The following is a 20,969-nucleotide window of genomic DNA, read 5'->3' as shown; positions in this document are numbered from 1 at the left end:
GAGTTTTTAACTTCAAGCCTATAAAAATTGGGGGCAATACTCTAATTCTTGGACTTTTTCTACTGTGTTCACAGAGTACAAGTACTATTGAAAAGCTTTTCACTTATTTTATAACATAAGTTTAAGGGGTTTTATGGAAGTGATTTTTATTGACCTACTTGTTATGTACTATTTTAATTTCATATCCTTTAGATATTTGGATTTGCACTGCATTTTGGAATTCATCTTCACTTACAATGTCACCATCAAATGGAGGTCCAGTTCGACCCAGCCCCCCAGATGGAGGCTGGGGTTGGGCAGTGGTTACTGGAGCTTTTATTTCCATTGGCTTCTCTTGTGCATTTGGCAAATCTATTTCTGTATTTTACAAAGAAATTGAAGAAATATTTAATGCCAGCACCAGCGAAGTGTCATGGATCTCTTCTATTATGTTCGCTGTCATGTATGCTGGAGGTAAGTACCCAGAAGGCCTGTTCTTTCAGCTTTCAAAAGGCGGACAAAAACCCCATATTGAATACTTTTTGTTCTTGATGCCTTTCTGTGTAAGATACTTGAAATGTTAGTTTTTGAGGCTATGCGATTTGAGTCATATTTTTCATTCCCTTTAACAATAAAGGCTACATACAACTGTGAGCTGTTAGCTCAGTTATATTGCAAAGCAGATATCATTATGAAGGATAACTTTCACTAAAAATGATTATGTGTGGTTGCTGGTGTATGGAATGTCAACTGATGTTTTATGTTTTAATCATATATCCTTGCTAAACTCTTAATACTTCCAATAGTTTATTGGTAGGTGTTTTTTTTTTTTTTCAAAATTTTAAGATAGACTAACATATCTTTTGCAAATACTGATAGTTTGGTTTCTTCCTTTCCTTACACCTTTTTCCCCCCTCTCTTACTGCGCTGGCTCGGACCTCCAGTATAATGTTGAAGAAAAGTGGTGATGGTAGGCATTCTTGTTTTGTAGTTCTGTTTTGGTTTTGTTGTTTTCTCTGAGAAACAAAGTACCTTTTAGCTAACTTGAAAATATGCTCTAAAGTCAGAAGTTTGATCAGGCTCATACATCTCATCATGTTCATGTGCATTTGCTCCAGATGATCATCTAAAAAATTAAAAACAGAGCAAACTTGCTACATATATATATATGTCAGTAATATCCTAGATACATGAAGAATCCTACAAATACTTATTTGCAGCCTATTTTGCCTTAAAGGAGATAGGTTAGGTCTTCCATACTTTAGTTAAAATCCATCCAATATGTTGTAAGTGTATAGATGTACAATCAATGCTAGATTTTTCCCATTACACAAACCTGTAACTCTGATATAAAATAGAAAGCACTATTTCTTACCAGTGTCTTCTGTTTCATCTGTTTATTTTGTGGGGTGGGGTACTTATGTCTTGGCATCCTTTCGTGTCAGTAGTGCCTTGTGCAGGTGTGGATGGGAGTGGGGGGCTTCTCCTCTATGTTACTGAGTTACTCGCTCTCTCCCAGGTCCTATCAGCAGTATCCTGGTGAATAAATACGGCAGTCGTCCAACCATGATTGTTGGTGGCTGCTTGTCAGGCTGTGGCTTGATTGCAGCTTCTTTCTCCAACACTGTACAGGAACTTTACTTGTACATTGGATTCTTTGGAGGTGAGTTGCTACTGATGTATTTTGAAGCAGTAATTTTTATGCAGATTATTTGTAGCATTCATCTGCCAATTCTTTTGAGAAATGAAAGTTCTTAGAAAAATGATTGGGTTACCATTTTTAAGAGCTATAGATATGTTAATTTCATAGTACCAGAAAAACATGTCTTTAAAGAAAGTTCTGGGGGCGCCAGTTGGTTGGATGTCCGACTTCTGCTCAGGTCATGATCTCGCGGTCCATGGGTTCGAGCCCCGCATCGGGCTCTGTGCTGACAGCTCAGAGCCTGAAGCCTGTTTTGGATTCTGTGTCTCCCTCTCTCTGACCCTCCCCCGTTCATGTTCTGTCTCTCTCTGTCCCAAAAATAAATAAACGTTGAAAAAAAATTAAAAAAAAATTTTTTTTTTTAAAAGGAAGAAAGTTCTGGCACTTTGGGTGGTTATTTTTTTTTAAGTTGATTTATTTATTTTATTTATTATTTATTTTATCTCTGCTAAAACAGAGAGAGTATAAGCAGAGTGTGAAGCAGAGACAGAGAGAGAGACAGAGAGAGAGAGAGAGAGAGAGAGAGAATCCCAAGTGGGGTCTTCTCTATCAGCTATCTGCTATCAGTGCAGAGCCCATTGTGGGGCTCAAACTCACAACTGTGAGATCATGACCTAAGCCTATATCAAGAGTCAAACGATTAACTGAGTGAGCCATTGGGTGGTTGTATTTTACTGAAAGTTTTTTTCTTCCTTTTTTTTTCAAGCTTAAGAAACAGTGGTGATAGGGTGTGACAAGTTGCTGAAATGGGGGTTATCGTCTATTCCTGCTCATTATCCTTCCACCCAAGAAGAAGTTGGCTCAATTTAGAGTAAGAGAAAGTGTCAGATACAAAGCAAGAATTTTCTGGTTGAGAATCCATATACATTTTCAAGGGCTTAAGGACACACATGAGAAAACCTCCCTTCCCCCTTTCTTAATAGCTACATTTGGAAAATGAAACTACTAAGGATAAAGAATATAGATCACCCATTACTCTACAATTCAGAGAAAACCATTAATATTTTGATGCTCGTATTTTTTATGCATACACATGTACTTTTCTTAGAAAATAAAGGGGATAAAATTATATATAATGTTTGTAACCGGGTGGTTTTACGTAATAGTGCATGATGTATATAGTCCCCCATTTCAGTAAATATACTGTAGCAGCTACTATTTTCCATTGGATGGATATACCATAGTTTATTTCACCATTCTGGAATAGAAAGACCTTTAGGTTGTTTATATTTTTCACTATTAATAAACCATATTTATATGATAGTACTTCTCTATACATCTTTGTGAACATGATAATTTCCATAGGACAAATTTTAGAAGTAGAATTACTCAGGGAAAAGGTTTTTGATGTGGTTTTTGATATTGTTTTAGAAAGGTTATAATAATGTACAGTCCGACCTGCAGGATGTGAGATAATGCCAATAACAGGTATCATCTTTTTGGATCTGTACTTTGACTACATTCATGAACATTTTAAACATTTAAATATTTTAATCCATCTAGAGCATGTGAATAACATAAGGAACGAACAGAACTTAATTGTTCTCACTTGGCTATTCAGCCTGTTCATTACTTCATTTATTAATTCATTCAATAAATATTTATTGAATCCCTATTGATATGTCAGGGACTGTTTCCAAGCTCTGTGGGGATAGAGTCACCATGACAGACAAGGTTCTTCCTTTGTAGTGGAGGGAAGCAGACAATAAACAGACCAACAAATAAATGAATAGATAAATACATATTAGCTAGTGAGAAGTGCTTTGCAAAAACTTAAAACAGAGAATTTTGGTGAAGGATTGAATGACCCCTAAAGGGAAGGCCTCTCAACGGGTTATCTTGGGTTGAGATGTGAACGATAAGTAGGAGTTCTTCCTCTAGATTTTGTGAAAATCTAGAGGAACAGATGCCCTCAGCATGTCTGAGAATATACTGAGATGTGGGTAGGGAGGTAGGGAAGGGCCAAATCATGGTGCTTCCTAATCCAGGGTGAAGAGCTGTGGATGGCAGTCAGTGGAGAAACTGAATGGGTGGCATTCTAGTCTGGTTTCCCTGGGAAGGAAGCAAGAATGGGAGAACACTTAGTAGGTTATTGGGATACTTGTCTCAGCTCCATTGGTTGAAAAACCTACTCTTTCCTATTTATTTAAATGTATCTTTTGGTTCTGTTTCTGGACTTTTTGCCCAATTTCATTGATCAGTTTTTCCTTTTGACTAAGTGCACACTGTTCTAATTACTGTAGCTATAACTGTAGCAAATATTTATATATCTGTTAGTGTTGGTCCCACCAATTATTTACCCTTTTTGAATACTTCTAATGCATTTGTTCTCCGGGTATATTTTAGAGTCATTCTACCTCTTCTGAAAAATTGAATACATTAGCATTCTCATAGAAATTACATTACATTAATGGATTTACTAAGGTGTATTAGCATCTTCACAGTGTTGTGTTTTACTGTCCCAAAATGTTTTCTCTCTCTTTCCATCCCTCCCTCTTTCTTCTTTTTCTGACCTCAGCCCCTCCACTTATGTCTTACTTCCTGAATTTATGAGATTTATCCTCTCTCCTTTTTGTTTTCAATTCCCTAAATTATGAAATTAAACTAAGGAGTCTACATATATTATTCTTATTGTTGCTAACATCGAAGAATTATTTTAATGTTATATTATAAATCTAGTATTTGCTGCATAAAGAGACTTTATGTCTGTATTTATTCAATAGCAACCCACTTAATCATCTACTTACTAGTTATAATCACCTCTCTTACAATGATGATTTTGACCTCCTGCCATTCATTTTGTCTAGTTGACCAATAACAAATATGTTTCTGACATTTATTCTGGTATGTAATTCTTTTCCTCCCCTCCACAGGTCTTGGGCTTGCCTTCAACTTGAATCCGTCTCTGACGATGATTGGCAAGTATTTCTACAAGAGGCGACCATTGGCAAATGGACTGGCCATGGCAGGCAGCCCTGTGTTCCTCTCTACCCTGGCCCCCCTCAATCAGGCTTTCTTCGGTATCTTTGGCTGGAGAGGAAGCTTCCTAATTCTTGGGGGCCTCCTACTAAACTGCTGTGTAGCTGGTGCCCTGATGCGACCAATAGGGCCCCCGCCAACGAATGCAGGGAAAGACAGGTCTAAAGAATCCCTTCAGGATGCTGGAAGATCTGATGTAGAAAAGGGGACAAATAATGCAAGTACAGATTTTAATGGCAGAAACCCCAAAGACAAGAAACAATCAGTTTTTCAAAGAGTTAACAAAGTTATAGACTTATCCCTGTTTACCCACAGAGGCTTTCTACTATACCTCTCTGGGAATGTGGTGATGGCTTTTGGGCTGGCTACTCCTTTAGTCTTTCTTAGTAATTATGGCAAGAGTAAACATTACTCTAGTGAGAAGGCTGCCTTCCTTCTTTCCATTCTGTCTTTTGTCGATATTGTAGCCAGACCTTCTATGGGACTTGTAGCCAACACAAAGTGGATAAGACCTCGAATTCAGTACTTTTTTGCTGCTTCTATTATTGCAAATGGAGTGTGTCATCTGCTAGCACCTTTATCCTCCAGCTACATTGGGTTCTGTGTCTATGCGGGATTCCTTGGATTTGCATTTGGGTGGTTTAGCTCAGTATTATTCGAAACACTGATGGACCTTGTTGGACCCCAGAGGTTCTCCAGCGCTGTGGGATTGGTGACCATTGTGGAATGCTGTCCTGTCCTCCTGGGGCCGCCACTTTTAGGTATAGTATGCCTTATTACCTCTTTGGTCCTCTTAACATAAAACAGGCATCGAAAATTGGGAAGGTGATAAAAAGCAAAGATTAGTGAGCCTCTGGGTGGCAGAGAGCAAGCATGTCTCTTTTTTTTTTCCTTTTTCTTTTTTTATGAGTACGCTCCATGCCCAGTGTGCAGCCCAAGGAAGGTCTTGAACTCACGACCCTGAGAACAATACCTGAGCTGAGATCAAGAGTCAGACACTTAACCAACTGAGCCACCCAGGCGCCCCAATATTTCTCATCTCTGTGGCCTCAGTGTTGGCACAATGCTTGGAACAGCATAATTCCTCAGATACTTACAGAATCGAATTACATTGAACCATCAAGCTGAAAGGAGAGTGAAAACAATTACAAACTTAAACATTCATTAAGATAAACTTTTCTGGGGCGCCTGGGTGGCGCAGTTGGTTAAGCGTCCGACTTCAGCCAGGTCACGATCTCGCGGTCCGTGAGTTCGAGCCCCGCGTCAGGCTCTGGGCTGATGTCTCGGAGCCTGGAGCCTGTTTCTGATTCTGTGTCTCCCTCTCTCTCTGCCCCTCCCCCGTTCATGCTCTGTCTCTCTCTGTCCCAAAAATAAATAAATGTTGAAAAAAAAAAATTTTAAAAAAGATAAACTTTTCTGATTATAAAACTAATGTGTATTATAGAAAAACATATAATATACACTCTACCTTTAAAATACTTTGGTAATTTCATTTTAATTGTGGTATTTATCATAGTAGTAATATTTAAAATAATAATAAGAGTTACCAGGTGAGAGCTCACAGTGTACCAGGGACTGTCTAGATAATTTCATATACCCTGTCATAGCTCACAAGTCTATAAGGTAAGACTGTTAATGTCCCCTCTTTATCAACGAAGAAACAGAGGCTTTTAAAAGTGAAATAACTTGCCCAAGTTCACACAACAAGTAAGTGACCATAAAACTTGATGGATTATTCTCTGAGAGTACCAAATTGTTTACAATTTAAAATTACCATTTAAAACAATTTTTTTTAACGTTTATTCATTTTTGAGAGAGAGAGAGAGAGAGCGAGAGAGCGCACGTGCCAGCACGTGAGTGGGGGGAGATGTGGGGGTGGGCCAGGGGACACAGAATCCGAAGCAGGCTCCAGGCTCTGAGCTGTCAACACAGAGTCCAACATGGGGCTCAAACCCACAAACTGCGAGATCATGACCTGAGCTGAAGTTGGATGCTTAACCAACTGAGCCACCCAGGCGCCCCTAAAATTACTATTAATGTAAAATGCAATAGTAATTGGGACTTCCTCTGAATATGACTCATGCTTTTTAGATTATGCATTATAAGTAAGGAAGGATTCATAAAAGAAAATCCACTACTGATTTTTCTAGACTCCCAGTCCTCATTCCTCCCTATATCCAATGAGAGTCCAAGTCCTATAAATTTCTAAATCTGTAAGCTCCTAAATCTCTCTCTAGTTGGCCCACTTTTTCTGTCACAACACCAACCCATCCACAGTTCCTGTCCCCTATCTGGGTTGCTCCAGCAGCCTCCAGACTGGTCTACCCATATCCACTCTAGCCAGCCTACAATCTGTTTTCTACTCTGCAGGCAAATACAAACTCAATATTCCAGCTGATGAGATCTTTCTAGTTGCTTCCCATTGTTCTTGGGGTGGAGAGCAAATTCCCTTGTGGCCTACAAGGCGCCCCCCAGCCTGGCTTCCAATCTCTCCAGCCTCATTTCCTGTCACTCACCTTTTGTTCTCTCTGCTCCAACAGCCCCGCCCTTCCTCCTTCCCCTCTCACACCCCAGCTTCCTACCACCTGCCTTTGCACTTGCTGTGCTCTGGCCTCATCCTTCTCCCATCCCCTCCTCCTAGATGGGTCCCATCCTCCTCTAGGTCCCTGCTTCATTTACACTGTAAGAGAAGCTTTCCTGACCCTGCTTGCTGCTCCCAACCCCCTATTTTCTGCTTTCAAACACTCCTTGTCACGGCTTGTATAATTATTTGATTAACATTTCTCTTCTCCACTGAACTGTGGATGTTCTCTCCTCTGCTCTCCCTTATCCTCAGGGCCAGCAGCCCGGTGCCAAGTGTATGTGTCAGCCCGATAAATGTTGCTGAATGAACAATGTCCTGAGTTAGAAAAGCATATGGAATCATATTTGAATTGGTTGTATTAAGTCTTCTTGGGTGTTTATTCCTTAATTAACCAATTGGGTGAGATGCTAATAAATTTTACTATAACAAGGATTTCATGGCCAAAAAATTTTTGGAAACCCCAAGTTTGATAGATTACCAGAGGACCTTGCAAAGCCTACTTAATATGCACATGGTGGATCTTTACCAGAAAAGAATATGTTATGCCATTCCCTAAGTTTGACTTTGGGAACACTCAGGAGGTTACAGGTGCAGCTTCAGTGTCAGACTTCCTGGATTAAAAGCCATGTTATTTCACTTATGAGCTCTGTGATCTTGGGCGAGTTACTTAAGTTCTCTGTACTTCAGTTTGTACATCATACAGCGCGAATGATGACAGAATCTGCCTGTTGTGAGGATTAAACACTTCGAATGGTGGAAAGGTGTTGCTGTTAATTGTATAGCACAGGCCAAGTGTTCACAGGGACCGCTCTTTGGGAAATGCTGATGTCAGCGAAAGAGCATTGGCCAGGAGACTGCAGTTAGCTCTGTGGCCTGGGGCAAGACTCCTAAACCTCTCCTGAGCAACAAATTTTTCCACTCTGAATCCAGAGAATTGATTCTAGATGATCTGTAGGTCTTTCCTGGCTCAAATTTGGAAAGATTTCGTTATTTTCAAGTTGCTAAAAATAACAAAATATGCAAGGCCATCTAAAACCCAAGTGTGACATCATAAAAGATGAGATAATTTTTAGCAGTTCTTTTTTTAGACTAATTTGTCATTTATGGGCTCTTTGAGGATTGGTTGACATCTTTCTGAGTAGATCCTTCAGCTTCATTTGGGAAAGGCATACTCGTTCACTTTTGCCACATAACTGTGTTTTGGATATCTTCAGGTCGTCTGAATGACATCTATGGAGACTACAAATACACATACTGGGCGTGTGGTGTGATCCTAATTATCGCAGGCATCTATCTCTTCATTGGCATGGGCATCAATTATCGGCTTGTGGCGAAAGAACAGAAAGCAGAGAAGCAGCAGAAAAAGGAAGGTAAAGAGAAGCCAAAAGAAGTTATTAAAGCAGCAGACTCTAGAGGATAGAGAGGCACATAAGGCCCCAAAGAGGAGAAACATCCAGTCTGAACCATGGATAACCAGAGAAGCTTTGGACTAAAAACACCTGAAAAATTCTACTGAATCTTGTTCTATTGACACTGCTCACCACAGCCAGTGGACATTTGTGTGGAAGTCATACCAGGTACCCACTGATGGAATTTTTGTTTCATTCCCTCACAGCAGTCATAATGTATATGTCACATCCTTTGGGGCCAGGGGATTTACAGAAGATAACAGATGAAAATGCTTTTATTTGAAGTCATCTTTGTTAAGATATACTTTACATACAATAATTAATCTCTTTTATAAGACTCAAGTTTGATGAATTTTGACAAGGTATCTATATAAATAACTTCCACCTATATAAATAACTACCACTCCAATATAGAACATTTCAGACAGCCAAAGTAATTCCCTCTTGCCCCTCTGCCATCCATTCTTTCCCTTCCCTACATCCCCTGGCAACCACTGGTCTTATTTCTGTCCCCTATAGTTTTGCCTTTTCCAGAAGGTAATAAATGAAATCACATAGTATGTAGCGAGCATAATAAGAAATATATATTTCATCTTTGTCCCTAGTTTCTGGTACAGAGCTCCTAAAACCCTTGGATTTCTGGGTGATGAGTGTTTTCTGCATTCTAGTTAGATAACTGGTGTCTAGAACCCCCTAGATAGCTTCAAGATAGGGACTGGTCTCCAAAAAGACCAAGGCTTTGATCAGAGGGTTGGGACTTTCAGCCCCTCTCCCACGACCTCTGGGGAAAGGGGAGGGGCTGGAAGTTAAGTTCAATTACTAACAGCCAGTGATTTAATCAACCATGCCTACACAGTGAAACCTCCATAAAAACTCCTAAACTGCAAGGCTTAGAGAGCTCCCTGGTTGGTGAATACATTGACGGGCTGGTGTTCGGAGGGTAGGATGCTCGGACAAGACACGGAAGCTCCACGCCACGCCTCCCCACCATACCTCATCCATTGCGTCCTATGCATCTCTTTCATTTGGCTGTTCCTGAGTCGTCTCCTTTATAATATATCAATAAACGTAAGCAAAGTGTTTCCCTGAGTTCTGTGATCCATGCTAGCAAATTACCAAACCTGAGAAAAGAGTTGTGGGAACTCCCAACTTACAGCTAGTGGGTCAGAGGTACAGGTAAACAACCTGGGACTTGTGGCTGGAATCTGAAATAAGGACAGCCTTGTGGGACTGAGCCTTTAAACCTGTGGAATTGGACACTAACTCTAGGTACTTAGTGTCAGCATTGAATCAAACTGTAGGACCTAGGTTAGTCTGGAGAGTTGTTGGAAAAATGGTCATTGTGGAAAAAATTGAAGGTCAGAAGTGTTGTAACAGAGTAACCTTCTATGTCTGGCTTCTTTACCTAACATAACGTTTTATGACTCATCCATTTCATTGCATTTATACATAGTTTGCTGCTTTTTATTGCTGAGTAACATTTCTTGGTGTGAATGTACCACAATTTGGATATCTGTTCACCAGTTGATGGACTTCAGTTTTTTCCACTTTTTGGCTATTATAACTAAAGTTTCTATAAGCATTCACACAGAGGTCTGTGTAGACATATGCTTTCATTTCTCTTGAGAAAATGCCCAGCATTGGGGTTGCTGGGTCATGTAGCAAGTTCATGTTTAACTTTTAAGAAACTCAAACTATTGTTGAATTGGCCAAACCATTTTGTAATCCAACTAGCAAAGTTTGAGAGATCTAGTTATTCTGCATCCTTGTCAGCACCTGGCATTGTCAGGCTTTTTGCTTTTAATTTCTCCTACAACTGATGATGTTGACCATATTTTCTTCTTCTTCTTTTTTTTAATATTTTTAATGTTTATTTATTTTTGAGAGAGAGACAGAGCACGAGCAGGGGAGGGGCAGAAAGAAAGGAGACACAGAATCCGAAGCAGGCTCCAGGCTCCAAGCCATCAGCACAGAGCCTGACGTGGGGCTCAAACCCACGAACCATGAGATCATGACCTGAGCCGAAGCCAGACACTTAACTAACTGAGCCACCCAGGCACCCCATTATTGACCATATATTCATGTGCTCGGTCATCTGTATATTTTTAGCAAAGCCTTGTTTTTTAATCCTGACATTTAACAGAATCTTAAGGCACTTATTTAAGTGCCTTACTTGTTGTGATGTGCACTGGGTGTTATATGTCAATGATGAATCACTAAATTCTACTCCTGAAACTAATATTACACTACATGTTAACTAACTAGAATTTAAGTAAAAAATTGAAACGTCAAAAAAAATTTAGTGCCTTGAATTTTTGTCTTTCAAACTCTTCAGAAAACTTTTCCTGACACATCTGACAGTGAAATGAGCACTATATTTGAAAATCCTTAAATGTGTGGTAATGTATTTAAATAGACGGTTATGAAGTCTAATAGGATGGAAAGATCCTTATGTTGTAAGCATGATACAATGTTAAATGTAAAAAGCACAACACAAACTGGTTAGACCAGTATATATAATGTACTTTTACGGGAAAGAGGGGGAAAGGAATACACACAAAATTCCAACCACACTTGAATTAGGATGGTGACTTTTCCTATATTCATTTTCCTTCATGTGAATGTGATAGTTACCCTTTCACTAATAACAGGAATTTTCTACAAAAATAAATCTAATGATTACTATAAGATATTGATTGGTTGGTTGATTAATTGATTGATTGCTTTTTGCTTCCTTAAGGGTTGGATTCTGGCGAAAGGGAGGTAAATGTGACATTGAACTTAAAAACACAAAACACAAATAGCCTCAAGTCATGAGGCTATTTTGCTGGTACAGGACAGAAGCTATGGCATGTAGAAAGTCAGTGCCTTCCTGGAGATAGTGCTCTTTGGGACAGTATTCCTGTAGTTTCCCTTCTGATCATCATTCATCTTCAAGTGAATGTTCATCTCAGGAAGCCTGAGCAATCAGCACTTAACATGTCACAGGGTCACAGTTGTTCTAGAACATCATTTTACTGAGATCAGCATCAGAAAAAACACAGTGTTACAAAAAGGGTAATATTGGTCAAAGGAGGAAGTTGACCATCGACCTTTACATACATTCATTCAACAGGTATTATTTACACTTACCCTGGGCCGGTTCTAAGCACTGTTGTAAGCATTGAAGATTCTTTAGGGAGTAAAGCATAACTCTCTTTCACAGTTCTTCCTTTCTAGTAGGGGAGACAGACAGTGAAAAGTTAAGTCATGAGGAAAACAGCAGTTTAAAGAATAGAACAACTGATATAAGATCAGCCTTCATTAGCTCATTCATCAAAATAGCATTTTTTGGAGGGGTTCCTGGCTGGCTCAGTCATTTGAGCATATAACTCTTGATCTCAGGGTTGTGAGTTCAAGTCCCATGTTGGGTATGGGAACTACTTTAAAATAATAAAAACTTAAAAACCAGCATTTTTTGGAGTTTCTTCTATGTGCTTTTTGCTGAGCAGAGGAGATAGAACAGTGAACAAAATTTGGTTTCTGGCACCCATAACTTCTCATATAGTGTGGAGGACTGTGTAGGGAGTGCTGTGATGGAGCAGATATAGAAAGGCAGCTATTGGGGCGCCTGGGTGGCTCAGTCGGTTAAGTGTCTGACTCTTGATCTCGACTCCGGTCATGATCTCACAGTTCATGAGTTCAAGTCCCACATGGGGCTCTGTGCCGATGGTATGGAGCCTGCTTGGGATTCCCTCTCTCCCTCTGTCTCTGACCCTCCCCAGCTTGTGCTTGCTCTCTCTCCCTCTCTCTCTCTCTCTCTCTCTCTCTCTCTCTCTCTCTCTCTCAAAATAAATAAATAAAATTTAAAAAAAAAAGAAAAAGAAAGGCAGCTATCTCCATCTTGGGAGGACCTAGAAAGTCTAAAAGTGTATGTATATATTTAAGGTTTATTTATTTATATTTTTAGTAATCTCTACACCCTACATGGGGCTTGAGCTCACAATACTGAGATCAAGAGTCACATGCTCCACCAACTGAGCCAGCCAGGTGCCCCCGTTCATTGATTTTGTTTCTTAAATTCCAAATATGAATGAAGTCTTTCTCTGACTTATCTCACGTAGCATTATACTCTCTAGATCCATGTGTCATTGCAAATGGCAAGATTTCATTCTTTTTATGGCTAAGTAATATTCCATTGTGTTCTTTATCCATTTATCTATCAATGGACACTTGGGTTGCTTCCAAATTTGGCTTTTGTAGATAATACTACAATAAACGCAGGGGTCTGGAATATATCTTTTTGAATTAGTGTTTTCATATTCTTTAAGTAAATACCCAGTGGTGGAATTATTGGTTCATACAGTAATTCTATTTTTAATTTTGTGAAGAAACTCCATACTGTTTTCCATAGTGGCTAAACCAGTTTGCATTCTCACCAACAGTGCACAAGTGTTCCCTTTTCTCCAAATCTTCGCTAACACTTCTTTCTTGTGTTTTCGATTACAGCCATTCTGATAGATGTGAGGTGACATCTCATTGTGGTTTTGATTGGCATTTGCCTGATGATTACAGTTGTTGAACATCTTTTTATGTGTCTTTTGGCCACCTGTATGTCTTCTTCAGAGAAATATCTGTTCATATCTTCTGCTTTTTAAATTGGATTATTTGGGCTTTTTTTTTTTTTGGTGTTGAGTGGTGTAAGTTTTTTATATATTTTGGATACTAGTCCATTATCATAAATATCATTTGCGAATATCTTCTCCCATTCGATAAGTTTGTCTTTTTGTTTTGTTGACTCTTTCTTTTGCTGTGCAGCTTTTTATTTTGATGTAGTCCCAATAGTTTATTTTTGTTTTTGTTTCTCTTGCGTCAGGAGACATATCTAGATGTCAGAGAAATTACTGCCTGTGCTTTCTTCTAGGATTTTTATGATTTCAGGTCTTGTATTTAGGTCTTTAATCCATTTTGAGTTTACGCTTGTGTATGGTATAAGAAAGTACAGTTTCATTCTTTGGCATGGAGCTATCCAGTTCTCCTAACACCATTTGTTGAAGAGATGGTCTTTTTCCCATTGTATATTCTTGCCTCCTTTGTCAAAGATTAATTGACCATATGATCATGGGTTTATTTCTGGGCTCTCTATTCTGTTCCTACAAAGCCCTTTTCATACAGTTTATCATCCAGTCCATGCCAAACCCCAGGGAAGTAGGTAAATTAGAAACAGTGACCCCTCGGGGTGCCTGGGTTCCTCAGTCAGTCAAGTGTTGGACTTTGGCTCAGACCATGGTCTTGAGGTTCATGAGTTTGAGCCCGTGTCAGGTTCTGTGACGACACCTCAGAGCCTGGAGCCTGCTTCAGATTCTGTGTCTCCCTCTCTCTCTGCCCCTCCCCTGCTAGTGCTCTGTCTCTCTGTCTCTCAAAAATAAATAAACATTAAGAAAAAAAAGAAACAATGACCCCTCTAAGCACACCTTGATATCCTGGATTGGGTCCTGGAACTAAAAAAGGGCATTAATGGAAAAAGCGGGTCTTTGGTTTAGTTAATAGGACTGTCCAATGTTAACTTCTAAGTTTTGACAAGTACACTAAGATAATGAAAGAGGTTAACATCAGAGGAAGCTGTGTGAAGAGTATCTAGGAATCCTGTACTAATTTTTCTGTAAATCTAAAATTCCAAAATAAAAAGTAGAAAAAAAAAAAAGATCACAACACTGACTCCCTAGCCTTCATCCTAGCAGTTCATCTACTATCAGAAGAGGGCAAAGCAAGAGCATTACAGCTCAGAGGCTAGAGCCGAAGGCGGTGCTGGATGGAAGCTCTGAAAACAAGCAAGAATGGAAGGGGCTGAGCCTTGGGTAGTCCTGAAGGGTGCATGATGGCCAAACCAATCATTTGGGTCCTGCACCAAAAAGAATAAGAAAATTCCTGGTCCCCAAAGAATTCACAATCTGATTTATAATCCTTTTCCTTGGCATTGGAATTCATAATGTGATTTCTTCACTTGCAGATTTCTTTTGCTAATATTCTTTGCTGTTTCAAGAATTAAAAGAGCTTGCATTTGCTGAGCTTAACTCCAGCTGTGTCCCGGGAGGAAGTGGCAGCAGCCATTAAGAAGCCAGGAGGGGAAGTGGGCTGGGATTACCCCACTCAGTGTGCTAACAATCTGTGGGTGTATAATTAGGAGAGTTCACCCTGGGGTGTTTCTCTTGTTGCTGTGTTTTGTTCTCTGTGCCCTCCCACCCTTCCTTCTTCCTTCCTTCCTTCCTTCCTTCCTTCCTTCCTTCCTTCCTTCCTTCTATCCTTCCTTCCTTCTATCCTTCCTTCCTTCCTCCTTTTTTTTTTAAGAAAAAAGATTACTGACTGTAATTCTGAATGCTTTTCACATTTGCAGCTGTAGAAACATTTAGTAATACCTGTTGCTCCATCCTAGAACTGGATAAATTCCAAGTGTTATCTGCTTTCTCAGATGCTAAGGATAAGCATAAGCAAGGAAGATGTGGGCCTGCGGGTTGGGGATAGGGAACAGAAGGGGGAGGGGAGTTTTCTGAGCCTTCTACGGATGCCCAGCCTTGGATCTCACTTGTCACTTCCACCCCAACCTCAACACCGCCACTGTCAAAGAATAACCACTGAAGGGTCAAAACATGACAGTCATATAAATACAGACTGAGAACTCATTCGTGAAGAAACTAGAAGAATGGTAAATTGAGTTCAAAGGAAAATTCAAGAAACTAAATACATTCACTAAAAACCAGAATGCTGGAATAAGGTTAAAACTTCTAGGTACAATAAAACTGTTGCTTTTCCACACATTTAGGTTCCTCACCCAGGGCCTTCATTCCTGGGTCTTTATCTGAGGCCTTGGGCAGAGGTCCTCCTCTTGGGCACATCTGCCCAGGCATTCCTAGAGGGGAGGAGGGGGAACCATGAAGACACTTTTCCCCACTCCTCAGTCCCCAGGTCTTTCCACAACTAGCCCTTCCTTCTCAACCTTCCCAAACCCCAAAGCCCACCAAACTGCTGGAGCCTTTTGTTTGGGACTCCCTCAACAGTGACGGGGCCCCTCACGTCTGCACTGATTTACTGACCCCTCCGGAGAATGGAACAGGGAGAGTGGGCGGTCCCTCGGGTTTAGCCTCTTGATTGCAGTCAGTGGTTAAAGGCTTACCTCTTAAATTGATGGCTAGTTGCTTTAATCGGCTACTCTAACACCTGACAGCTCTACTGTCTTCTAGCTCAGCTGAGCTCCCAACAGAGTTACATTTTTTACTGGCCAAGAGATCATTTGCATCTCTGCAAGGCCAAAATGCACGTGTGGACACATCACATGCCAGAGCCTGGGGTCTAAACAATAGTAAAAAGACAGCAAAGGTTTATTCTCCTGGATTCTAGAACCTAGAGAATTAAATAATCTGTGGGTGGGTCCATTAGACAAGGCTCCATCCAGTAGGACTTTGAAAGGACACATAATCATCCCTTGCCCTATGTCTAAGTTTTAGATAATTTTGTGTAACACTGCCAAAATGAGGTCCTATTGCAACACTGCCGCATAACTGGGGGCTGATCTTGTAGGCATGGCGACTCACAGTCACCAGCTCCCACCGTATCTCCTACAAGTCCTGGGCCAGCTACATTTGCAGCTCCATGCCAAAGGGCGCCAGCTTCCCCTGCTGGCCATCTGGCCCATCAAGAATGGAGGCTGTAAGGGATAGACATGGGTTCTCCTTTGTCCCGTGGGGTGGGTGGTGGTTCTTCCCCACATCTCCACTTTTTCTTCCCAACTCCTGCCCCTGCAGGTCTGCCGCAAGTCAGACCCACACCGTGCAGACAACCACCTTCCACAAAATTCTTCACCATTCCCACCATTACATAAGGTCTGATTCGTATTTCATATCATTGCTTATTTCGTATCATTCTTAGAGATTCTGTTCTTTGCACAACCCTGACTGATACACTCCCCACCATTTTTCAACAGCCCCTTTGGGTTCTTCTGTCTCCTCGTGGGCTGGAGTGCAACAGTTATAAAGAGATTGAACCTTAATGTTAAGTTCCAGCTCAGGCTCTTCCCAGCTTTGTGTCTCTAGACAAGTTGTTTAGTTTCTGTAAGCCTCAATTTCTACCTCTGTAAAATGGGAACAACAGAACTCCCTTAGAAGGTTGCTGTGGAGGGGTGCCTGGGTGGCTCAGTAGGTTAAGCATCTGACTACAGATCAGGTCATGATCTCACAGCTCTTGAGGTCGAGCCCCACGTTGGGCTCTGTGCTCACAGCTCAGAGCCTGGAGCCTGTTTTGGATTCTGTGTCTCCCACTCTCTCTGCCCCTCCCCCACTCGCATTCTGTCTCTCTTTCAAAAATAAATAAACATTTAAAAAAATTTAAGAAGGTTGCTGTGGGGATTCAATAAGGTTAATGGCAGTAAAATCCTTAGCACAGTCCCTGACCTAGTGTAAGTACTCAATAAATATTCACCATTATCATCACTTCTATCATAAATGGCACTTATCATATCGACTTGCTTTTCTGAACCACCGTTATCACACATACCAGATTGTGAACTTTCTGAGACAATGAACATTGTTTCAGAACTTTGAAGTGAGACATCCTTTATGCCTAGAGGAGTTGGGAGAGGCTCCCTGGAAGAGGTGACATTACAGTGAGGCTCTGAATTGCTGGATTGGGATGGGTAGATAAAGAGAAAAATGGGGGCGCCTGGGTGGCTCGGTTGGTTAAGCCTCCGACTTCGGCTCAGGTCATGACCTGACGGTCTGTGAGTTCGAGCCCCGCGTCGGGCTCTGTGCTGACAGCTCAGAGCCTGGAGCCTGTTTCAGATTCTGTGTCTCCCTCTCTCTCTCCCCCTCCCCTGTTCACGCTCTGTCTCTCTCTGTCTCAAAAATAAATAAACGTTAAAAAAAAAAAAAAATTTTTTTTTTAAAGAGAAAAATGGCATTGCTTCCAGAAAATGAAAAACAAAGATGGGATATATAGAGACCATTGATAGAACCAACCAGCCTTTGAAATTGTACAGATTATCTTTATTTTTAAGTTTTATTTATTTATTTATTTAGAGTGCAAGCAGGGGAGGGGCAGAGAGAGAGGGAGAGAAAGAATACCAAGCAGGCTCCATATCGTCAGCAGAGAGCCCTACACGCGGAGCTTTGAGCAGGATCTCATGAATGATGAGATCATGACCTGAGCAGAAATCAAGAGTCAGAGGCTTAACCACCCAGGCGTTTCTGAAATTGTACAGATTATCTTATCGGAGAAAGCATGCATAAACAGACTGTGTATCAGGCCCTGGGTTAGGCTAGGAGACTAGAATGTTGAATAGGCTTTCTATATATTGGGGGCAATAAAAGGAAATCAATGCTTACAACACAGGATATGAGGACCCTAAAAGTCCAGGAGCCAAACATCAGGAACTTGAAAGGCAATCAAGGACAGAGTATTTACAAGCTCAGGTCTGCTGAGAGCAGAAAACCGAGGACATCCCTGTGGGTTTATGGGCTGCCTTGGAGAAGTGAACAAAGCATCTGTGTTCCACTCCACTGGCCAACTCCCCACTCCCCCATTCCCTCCTTCCCTCTCTTTAGGGTGCATGTGGGTTAGTAATGAGCGTGGAGGAAATGTCCTGAGCCCAACTCCCCAGGAATTAAGGCCCTGATTAGAGAAAAGGTAAACAGAGGCTGAAGTAGCACATCTAAAGTGACTGAGAAGAAAATAATATTACATACCTAAAGAAATGGGTTCAAAGGGGGACTAGTCAACAAAGAAAATCCAGGAAAATGTGTTCTACACTGGAATGTGAATTCCATGAGGCAGGGATTTTGAGTATCTGAAGATTCTATCTCTCATATGCAGTCAAAGGGTGAGGTATCTGATAGTACTCACCAATATATGTTGAATATAAATACATAGTATATATAAATATAAATATATGTTGAATATAAATGAGTGGAGACTCAAGAGATGGACCTCCTGGGGGCGGGTGGTGCTCAGATGTAGTCAGCCAAAGAAGAGTCATTTAAGCATTGCAAGCATCAATCAACAACTTTGATTTACTTTTCTCCCCATCCCACAGCACTTGCTTTACCTCCCCCACCCATAGTTCTCTCAGACAAGAAAGAGAGAATGCCCAGTATGTGAGGACATTCCAGCCCAGATGGTTGATACTCTCCTGCAAGAATTCACCTCTAGGAGACCTGGTGTATAAATGATCAGCGTCCGTCAGGCTTTAGGCTCCATTCAACCCTGGGATACCGACAAGACCGAACCACTGTAAGTTCACCAAGGTGGTGCCACCCACGTTAGCCCCCTACCCACGGGCCCGGTGGCACCTCCACTGTACCATCTGCCTCTTTTGATGTTGCACCCATCACTGAAGTGTTTCTCCAAACACTGCTGATCTGCCCCAACCACGGGAGGTGACCGATGTGGTACCCACACAGCCTGGCTCTCTCAGCAGCCTCCCTGCCCCACACATCCTAGATGAGTCAGCCCCAACCTCTGGGAGGGTCCCCTGGAACTGGCCCCACTTATGCTGCCTTCTCAGGACCTGCTCAGAACCTTCCAAGGCAGTGAGCCCAACCCCCTCCGGCCTACAACCCTGCCCAGCCACCTCCAGGCACACCTCAATGCATTTCCACCCAGGCAAGGGGGTGTGGTGGCCCTGGGCTCAGAGACACCTGGCTTCAGACCCTGGCTCTCACTCTCTGGCTGTGGGGCTCTGGGAAGGTCACTTCACACCTCTGTGCTTCAGTTCCCTCATCTGTAAAACAAGGGTAATAAGAATGGCTGTATCAGCTAGACTTCAGGCAGGAAATTGGAACCCTTGAGGTATTTTGAGCAGAAAGTGACTAATACAGGGGGTTGGGTGCTCATGGGATGGTTGGAGTGGCTGGATGGGGGAGGAGAGGAGGGGAGGCTGAGGCTTGAGAGGATCTGCTCCCCTGGCCTGAGCAGCAAAGGCAGGTGGGCGTCCGGAGCTTGCCTCGGGCACTCCGCGTTAGGGGACACGCCGGCATGGCTGTGATCCGGGGAGCAGGCAGGGCCTCCCCCACCAGGGGTGACCGCACCCTGGACACCAGTGCAGGAAAGGATGCGCGTCTGCACGAGCCTGCCTGTCAGAAGGGAGCGGCCAAGGCACAGGAAGGCGGCCTCTGGCTCCTTCCACCTTCAAGTCCCACGTGAGGGTCTCAGCGCTGGCTCACGATAGGCACCCACCACTCTGGAAGGAGGCAGTCTGGGAAATGGAGCTTTATTTAGCTTTCTACCTGCAAAGGACAGGAAATAGGTGGGACCCGGTCCCTCAGCCCCATGAGGGTCAAGCACCTTTAAGCCTGGAGAGCGCTCACCACTCCAGGCACACAGCACTTGCTGGCTGGAGGCGGCTCTGGTGAGGCTCCTGTGGTGACGGCTACATGGCTGCTGGGTGGCTGCCAGGTGGCAGCTCAGGGCTAGGCCCCAGGAGATACACCCGCAAACAAGACAGGGCCTGACCCTGAAGATGCGATGGCCTTCCAGGGGCAGCAGAGACTGGAATCATCAAGGAAAGTGATCGGTGTAACCGTGTGTGTGAAAAGCCTGGGGTCACAGGGAGCTGAGAGCACAGGGGGCCCACCTGGGCCAGTCTGGGGGTGAGGCGGTGCACCGGGTGGAGCAGGGACACTTGTAAGTCTGGGAACCCAGCCTGGGGTGGTGTTCACAGAACAGAAACAGAGTTCATAGAAAGCCCTTTGCCTCCCATCAGCTTAAGGCCGGCATGTAATTCAAGTCTCCAGTATTTATAAGTGTTAGGGTCAGGCGTAAGGCAGGGTAAAGATAGGAGTCAGAGGCTAAAAAAATTTAGCAGTCAAAGGCTTTATTTGGGAACTAAGGTCTCAGGCGATGTTCCGATGTTCCGTGACTCAGGGAGAGAAAGAGGAGTCAGGGAAGTCGCCCCCAGGTGTGGTGGGTGGGGTTTTTAAGCTGCAGCTGTTCCGGGTTTAGGTCCGGGTGGGCCTTTTTCGCGTGAGGTCGTGCTGTCGCTCGGTGATTGGTTGACCTCCAGTTCCTTCTGGTGTGCCGCTAGGGGCTTTTCATTGGGTTGCGCGGGCAAGATGGCCTTCCCTCTACTGTGGTTCCAAGGACATCCTAACAATAAGCATTTACAGTGTACGAGAAACCAAGGAGACTTCTCCCAGTCACACCAATGGGAGAGATGTTTTCCTGATGACCTTTGAAGGTCTACAGCTGGGGCAGAAGGTGAGTGGGCAGAGGAAGATGGGAAAAACTGCTGACAATTTAAATGGCACCCTGGCCCTCACTCCTCCGCAGCGTGCAGTTCTGAGACTCCCCA

The 20,969-nt window shown here is 42.5% G+C and overlaps 1 protein-coding gene across 1 annotated transcript; it reads left to right on the top strand.

Annotated features, from left to right (window-relative positions):
- The first annotated feature begins 213 nt into the window (after positions 1–213).
- On the top strand, positions 214–9,186 carry LOC122480951 (monocarboxylate transporter 1-like). Its single transcript, XM_043575871.1, has 4 exons — positions 214–453; positions 1,499–1,642; positions 4,555–5,421; positions 8,459–9,186. Exons 1-4 carry the CDS (start codon positions 237–239, stop codon positions 8,662–8,664), a joined length of 1,434 nt encoding a protein of 477 aa, XP_043431806.1. The 5' UTR covers positions 214–236; the 3' UTR covers positions 8,665–9,186.
- Positions 9,187–20,969: the final 11,783 nt, after the last annotated feature.

Source organism: Prionailurus bengalensis, chromosome C1 (assembly GCF_016509475.1).
Source record: "Prionailurus bengalensis isolate Pbe53 chromosome C1, Fcat_Pben_1.1_paternal_pri, whole genome shotgun sequence".
Lineage (NCBI taxonomy): Eukaryota > Metazoa > Chordata > Mammalia > Carnivora > Felidae > Prionailurus > Prionailurus bengalensis.
The sequence above is the reverse complement of the archived record's forward strand: the minus strand, read 5'-3'. Positions and strand labels throughout refer to the sequence as shown.

What these genes read in the sequence shown, in the direction of transcription:
- LOC122480951 (XM_043575871.1), top strand. Translation starts at nt 237, where the DNA reads ATGTCACCATCAAATGGAGGTCCAGTTCGACCCAGCCCCCCAGATGGA. An exon ending in GTACATTGGATTCTTTGGAG is followed by an intron (nt 1,643 to 4,554) that starts GTGAGTTGCTAC and finishes TCCCCTCCACAG; the next exon opens with GTCTTGGGCTTGCCTTCAAC. An exon ending in CCTGGGGCCGCCACTTTTAG is followed by an intron (nt 5,422 to 8,458) that starts GTATAGTATGCC and finishes GGATATCTTCAG; the next exon opens with GTCGTCTGAATGACATCTAT.